This window comes from Populus alba, chromosome 2, assembly GCF_005239225.2.
Source record: "Populus alba chromosome 2, ASM523922v2, whole genome shotgun sequence".
In the NCBI taxonomy this organism is placed as follows: domain Eukaryota; kingdom Viridiplantae; phylum Streptophyta; class Magnoliopsida; order Malpighiales; family Salicaceae; genus Populus; species Populus alba.
Window position 1 is genome coordinate 16,600,038 of NC_133285.1, and position 7,971 is coordinate 16,608,008.

The window sequence follows — 7,971 nt, forward strand, 5'->3', positions numbered from 1 at the left end:
ATATTTTTATTGGAAATATTAGGATTTAAAGATGAAGGAGGATGGGAGGGGTGCAAATATATATTACATTTTGGACCCTTAGCTTAACCGATAAAAAAATATAACAAGTTGTAAAATAATGTTGTCAACAAACGTTTAATAAGTTGACGAGATATTATAAAGTTTTGTTTTATTTATAGCGAGAATTATTTGGAAATATGGTTGCAGTTGTTTTTTTAAAGTACTTTTTATTTTTGAGATCTGCACATCAAAACAATCTAAAATATATAGGTACAACTGCGTTTCTAAACGCTCATTAGAAGTTGATGATTAAATTTATTCTAACCAAACTATTCTTAATAATTCAATTTGAATTCTTATGATTATGTTGAATTTGGGCAGGAATCAAGATATTTACTCATGAGTACATATTTTTAATGTAATTATGAATCAAAATATATTATAAAAATTAATAAATAACGTAAAGAGTTAGTGCTTATAAATTTGAAATTATTCAATATTAATTCCAACTTCAACCTTACATGAAACCAAAAAAAAAGGTAATGACAAAAGAAATCCAACAAATCTAATATTTACAAATAGTTTTTTTTTTTTTTTGAGAAAAAAAAGCTTGATATGAAAGCATTTTATGCATACCATATACTAGATTGAGTTTGGTTCTTAATCCGTGGAGGGGGCATATATTCTTAATTGGGAATATGTTGAATATAAAATTCTTTTTAAGCTTTTTCTTTATTTTTATATTTTAACAACGTCCGTCCTCTTTATTTTCTCTAAGAAAAAGGGAACAAGGAGCTCCAACAGAAGGAACATTTTTTTCCCTTCAAAACATTCGATTTGTGTCCTCTCTTGATTGCAACAGCCGACATGCAGGGCATTGGCAGCCCGGCACCATTCTTCTCAGCACTTTCTCCTCAACACCTACCCCTTTGAAGTATCCACACCTATTTATTAATTCATTTAAACCATATATATATATATATATATATATAAACCCATGCTTTTTTGGATTCAGATTCTTACAGATGTAAGGCATGTATCATGCTCCATCCTCATTGTTTTTAATTTTATCATTTTTTTCATCAAAAACATATAATTTCTGTTTATTATGTAGTTCAAGTAGAGATTATTTAACTCAGCTATACCGGATTAATTTTTGTTTTAATATATAAAATAATTTCTTAGCATTGCTAACATGCTTTCTAGTAAATTTTTATTTTTTAATCATGAATTTAAAATTTAAAATATATTGAAAGATATTTTTTTAAATATTAAAACGATAAATATTGAAAGAAAATTTTAAAAAATATTAAGATAACGATATATTATATTGATTTAAATCAACCTGAGTTAATCTAATAAATTTATGAAACAGATAGTGATAACTCTATAGAAAGCAAATAAAAATAAATTATAAAGTTTAATTTTTAATAATTAATTAAATAATGAAAAATAAAATAAAAATAATTAAATTAAAAAAAATTAAAAATAAAAATTCAAATTAATTTGAATCAACCTTCTATACCTAGACCTAGAATCTAGGCCACAAGATTTATATTGGGTTGGTGGAGGATAAAAAAAAGTAGACTAAAAATAGTAAAATGGAAGAAGAAGGAGCAAAGCATTGTTATATTAATCATTACTTTTGGACGTTTGATTATTTTTCTTAAAACGGTGATGAAGCCTTTGCTCTCTTGCTTTTATGAAATGACAAGGCTTCAGCTAGCCGCGTAATGTGCCCTTATATTGCCCTTCCCTTTCTCTTTTGACCTATCAATACAATAATGCACGGTTTTGGTCTTTTACTTTTTTTTTTTAATTTTCCATCGTTGACTTCGACTGCTCCACCAATGCGAAAGATTCTGATTTTTACATCTCCACTGTGGTAGTGGTAGGAGACTTCTTCACACTCCTGCCACTACCGTCGTTTTGCTCTTGTTATTATTTCTACTCACGCCTTTTTTTTTTTTTAAGCAGGAAGGGCCTGCTTGTTAAACTTGATCCAATTTTAACAAATTAAAAGTGATAAATAATATTGAAAAATAATATAAATTATATTTTAAGATTTTATTTAATAATTTAAGTTATTAGATTGAGATAATTATTTGATATGATATTAAAACTTTAATGACCAAACAATTACGAGTTCGAATCTTACCATTCTCATTTATTTGATAAAATTAAGTACAAGATAATATGAGCTTGTGCAAATTTTAAACTTAAAATATTTTCATTTAAGAGGGTGTGTTAGACAATAATATAAATCATATATTGGTAAGACATTTATCAGCTTATGTTATTAAGTTGAAATAATTTTTTTAACAGGTGAGTCAAACCGATCTGATTCAACAAGTTAATCTAAAAAACTTAGTGGCTTAGCTTATATTAAATTTTTTAATATGATTGTTTAAGATATTAATGCGGTTAAAATAAAACTTGATAGGTTAATTTATGTTGTTACCCAATTTCGGACCCCCACGTGCTGGAGAGGGTGTATACCTCTTTTGAACAGAGTATAGGAGTTTAGCTCATGTTCGCTAAAAAAAATTTGACGTACACCTTTAATAGGTCCTAGGGATCATTGTTCTTAGAGCAGATTCTCAGTCAGATTTGGATGCTCAACATTGTCGGATCAAGAACCTTTTTGACCAACTAGATTACTGCCAGATTTTGTTTCTCTAAAACGATTTTATCTCACTTCGACTCCTTCATCAAAGATGTAGTCCTGGACGCGTAGATAAATTTGGGCTTTCGAATCGCTTGATTTCAATATCAGAAGCTCAAAATATTCATGTTTGAATATCTAACGTGAAGGCAGAGAATTCTGCCGCGAGAAGGATATTGACTCGAGTCTGCACTAAAAGAACTTTATTGTTGGCCTAGTTTTTGTGTTTTTTGTTCTTAGTTCATACTCTCAGTCATATCAGGATTCTCGGTATTCGTCAGTTTTGAGTTTAGACTTGGAGATCCCTTTTGACCAACCACATTACTGCTAGATTCTGTTCTGTAAAAAGATTTTATCTAACTTCGACTCCTTTATAAAAGTTGTAGTCCTAGATGCGTAGAATAATTTTGGCTTTTGAATCACTTGATTCTAATATCAGAAGCTCAAGATATTCCCATTTGAACATCTAACGTGAAGGTAGAAAATTCTGCCGTGGGAAGGATATAGCCCAAGTTCATGGGGCTGATTCAAAGGATTTTTTTGGGACCAAGGACTGAATCGAAAAGTTTTAAAATGAGGGATTGAATTGAAGAAGGATATTGAAAGCTGGAGAGGGAGGATGGATCATCATAAATGATAGGATTTTTTCCACACCAATAAGGAAAATGAGACCTTGCAGCTGCACCATCCAACTGATTTAAAAAAACGCAAGAGAGGCAGAGTAAAAAAACGCAGAATAAAGGGAGTTTCTTGTTTTGCGTTATGGTAGCACCGTGAGGGAAGAAAAGAAGAAAAGAAAAGACGGAGAGGGAGCTTTGCTGCTAAAGCTGGACAACAACGTTTTGCTTGGTTTTATTTCATCCTCTGCAGAAAAGAAAACAGTGAGACCTGCAGGTAAGTCTTAACTTTCTTCTCCTTTGCTGCCTTTAAATCTGTTTGCACCTTTTTCTTTTCTCTTTGCTTTGCTTTGCACATTCGGTTTTTTTTTACTATGTACACAATGAACACTTGCCTTGTTTTGTTCCTGCCGTGGCTTTGAGTTTTTGATGAGTGACTATGTTAAGAGGGCTGGCTTTTGGTGTTCCATTTTTCTTTCTTTCTTTAGCTGTTTCAGATTTAAGGAACCAGGGAAGGGGGCTGTTGTTTCTTCATCATCAGCTCCTTTCTTTGTTCGGTTTTTTTTTTTTTTTTTTCTGCTTCTTGAGAGATTAGCCGGCCATGGTTTTGTTTTTTTCCTATATACGAATAAAGCATGCTTTCCCAGTTTCTGTTTTGTTTCTCTCTGTTGGCATGGTGAAATGAATAAGGCAGTTCGTTTTTAAGGTGAGGAAATAATGGGGTTGTGAGGCACGGACATAGGGGTTAGATTTCAAAATTTCAGTTCTAAAACTGTGGCTCCCTCATACATACGGGTTTATTCCTTTCCAGTTACAAAAATTTAAGTTGATTTGGCTTTGATGGGTTTTTGTTACGAATTGTTTCAAGCTTCTTGTAATGCTTATAATATGTATGATGGCTTGCTATTTTCCATTTTGATGTTTACGTCTAATGGTGATGTTTGCGTTTCGACAAAAATATAAAAAATGTTTTTCTTGTGTGTTGCATACGGCCAATACCCAACATGTTTTGAATTCTTTTTTTATGTATGTATAAAAAAAAATATTTGAAGTTTCAACAAAGGTGTTTTTGCATGGATTTCGTAAACACAACAAAAAAATTATTTTCTTGCATTTCTGGATTTTACAACATGTTTGTAAAACTCCAAAGGGTATTGGTCAATATTTCAAAAAAATATAAAAATCCTATTTTGGGGGGGAATTAATCTATTATTCACCGCTAATGTTTGGATAAAGAAATCCTTAAAGGACGAATATCCAAAATATTATTGGGAGTAATAAATCTGCACACATTCATGAAAGAAGCCTTGATTATAATCGAAAACATTTCAAAAATTTTCTTACTCCACGGTTTTGCGAGCCGTGAGAGTATAAAATATAAAAAATATAGGTTTTTTTTTTTTGTAGCGCCCTAGATTTCTAAATTTTTTTTCCCATTTCCTTGCGATTTACGAGTCGCAAACTCTTGAAATACTAAAGGGAAAAATGAGCTTTCAAACCACATGGAATCTCCTTGGATTTCTATCCAAATAAATTTTATTTGAATCAAACCTAGGAAAATTGATGGGATTAGAAAACACCAACACCATAGCAATTATAGAGCAAACCAAACATCAAGCAGCTTACCTTAGGTATGGCGTACTAGGGGTGCTAATACCTTCCTTTTACGCAACCAGTCCCTTGCTTTAGAATCTCTGAAAGACCAGTTAGGGTTCCTAGTGACCAAAATACTAGGTGGCGACTCCTTCACAAAAAAAAACAAAAGACCCTGAAATCAATCGAAAGTCGCCACAACGCTGCGCTTCGCCACGAGGGTGCGACAATTTATGTTATTATTTTTATTTTTTCTTTTTAGTAATGCAAAATGATATACATGTTAAACTTGATTTGGTTTGTTAGATTAATTTAAAACTAATCCAAATTAAATTTCTAATTAAATCGTTTAAAATATTTACTTGATGAATTTTCAACTAGGTTAAAAAATTGACTTTGAAAAAAAGCTAAACTAGGGTTAGAACCTTGGATTTTTTTATTAACTTGAAAATTCTTACAAACTCATCAAAACAGATAAATATAACTCAATTTAGTTTTAATATTTTATATAGTTTCAAATAATAGAGAACTATATATATATATATTAACACTTTACATGTTTGAAGAAGAACTCTATTTTAAAAATGACAATTGGATGTGGCCTATCACATATCAGATATCATTCTATTTAGATTGGATTTTTTATTTTTTTTGAAGTTGATTTGAAGTGTTTAAAAGTATAATAATAATTATTGTTTAAAGTATTTTTTTGTTAAAAAATATATCAAAATAATATATATATTTTTATTTTTTTAAAATTATTTTTGACATTATTATATTAAAATAATTTAAAAATACTAAAAAATATTAATTTGAAGTAAAGAAAAAAAATAAAAAAAATTATTTTTTTTTAAAAACAAAGGGGTGTGTGTATCACTCATATCTCTTGTGCCGCCTTTGCTTTTTTGTATGGTTTTTGAGCGTTTACATAAAATCATGACAAATCCTCGAATATTTCAATTTTAGTTTTGGGAGAAATTCATTAAGTCTCGAAATGTTTAAAGTTAAACAAATTGTCTGAAGACCAAACCTCAGCTCTACACCTACAATTTGTTTCCAGCTTAGCACTCACTTGATTTTATCATGCAATAAGATCATGCTCTAAAGTATTTGATTGGAACAATGGGAAAACTTGGTATATCAAAACAAAAAAATAAAAATAAAAGTTCATGTACTTAATTGAGAAAAACTAAAAGTTGGTGCACCAACATTGAAATTTCTCTTTAGCAAATGTCAAAGTAAAAAGGGAATAATTAAAGTTCATATACCCAGTAAAGAAAAGATATAAAGATGGTGTATTAATAGTATAGTTATCAATAAAAATAGTAAAAAAAACCTCTTGAGGGGTATACTTCAACTAATTAAGTTCTAGGTTTGCGTTATAGAGGTTACTAGTTCGAGTTTCACAAATCTTAGGGCTACTAGAGACTTACATGATCGTTAATTTTAGAGCTTGTGAAATTAGTTAAGGTACGTGTAAACTGACTTGGACACCCACATTAATTAAAAATAAATAAATAAAAATAGCAAAAAAGAAGAAGAAGCCATTTTTGATAACATGGGCCATTGATTTGGAAGTCTAATGGACTAGAAATTATTCTAGCATTCTTTATTGTCCCCTTGAATCATGAATTGTTGTCTACTACAAGCAACTAGTAGAATTTCTCGAAATCTAAAAGAAATTTCTCTGCGACAAACTTTGGGCTCCTTGTTTGTTTTCCTTTTCTTGTGCAATTGTTCTTCCATTGATCCAAAATGAGCATGATGACTGCTTTTGGTCATACAAATATGTATGTCCAAATTACACAGATTCTTATGCATTTACACATTAATGGCATAAATTTAGCATTCAACCTTTGAGAAAATAGCATTAATCGACAGCAACATGACCCCTCTATGTGTAAATACCATAGTTTCTAGCTAGATAACACCACATTTCCAATCTCCATAGTCGTATATTTTTCTGCCAAATCTTCTCTCTGAGTTGTGTAATTTTAATTATTGCCTGACTTAAGTACCAGAGCCAGGTCAGTATTGATCTCAATCTCATTACACCATGACTCGGATGAGAGGCTTCAAGATTTGTTGTGGTGTGACGACAATTTTCATCATCATTCTCATTGCTATTTTCACAACCTTAGCACTTACATTATTTAAGCCTAAAAATCCCAGTATCATAGCCAACCCTGTTGGTCTTGAGAACATCCAATTCGGTGGCTCTCCAAATGTGACACTGAACGTCACCCTAGGCATGGTTGTCACCATTGACAATCCTAATTATGGGAGCTTCAAGTTCACCAACAGCACAACTTATCTTGATTACCATGGAGTCATTATAGCAGAAGTTCCAATTCCAACAGACTTGATCCCAGCACATTCCAAGGTTAACATCATTACTTCTGTTGATCTTATGGCCGATGAGTTGATACAAAATCCTCATTTCTTGCAAGATCTTATAGCTGGGAGATTTAACTTCGTATCCATATCTTCTTTACATTGCCAGCCCCAGCGCCAATTGTCCGTGTTCTAGGGCTTATAGCCCCATCAAAACTGAAACTGACCATTTTGTCCCCAATCATTTCTTTAATGTCAAATGCATCCCACTGAAAAGACAACTCCATTCATTTTTCGTTGTTCTCGCAACTCTTTGTGACAAGGACAACTATACCATTATACTATTTCAATTCACAATATTTTGTGTCTAGATAAACAATAATAGAAACACTAAATCCTTTTAGTTTATATTATATAATTTATTAGAAACAATTTGTTCCTCACAGAAAGAGAGAAACAAAAAACGATAGCACAGTGAAAAAAAATAAAAAAATGTAAGGAAAAAACAAGAGAAATGACGGGCTTACCTTTAATCTTAAGCCAACATACACACAACAATACTTTTACGTGTCAACATTATAAGCTTCCATTGAAGCATGTATTTCTCTATCCTAATAAATATATACAAAACAACTCTAATTGAAGATAATAACAAACATATGTAGATGTTGAAGATTTTTATTTATAGATGGATATATATTAAAAAATAAATTTTCAATTTCTATCAATTTACTTAATTAAATACTATTAACTTTTCATCAA

At 30.7% G+C, this 7,971-nt stretch overlaps 1 protein-coding gene across 1 annotated transcript; it reads left to right on the top strand.

Annotated features, from left to right (window-relative positions):
- Positions 1 to 6,931: 6,931 nt before the first annotated feature.
- Positions 6,932 to 7,405, top strand: LOC118042692 (late embryogenesis abundant protein At1g64065). Its single transcript, XM_035050412.1, has one exon. It carries the CDS (start codon positions 6,932 to 6,934, stop codon positions 7,403 to 7,405), a length of 474 nt encoding a protein of 157 aa, XP_034906303.1.
- The last annotated feature ends 566 nt before the right edge of the window (positions 7,406 to 7,971 follow it).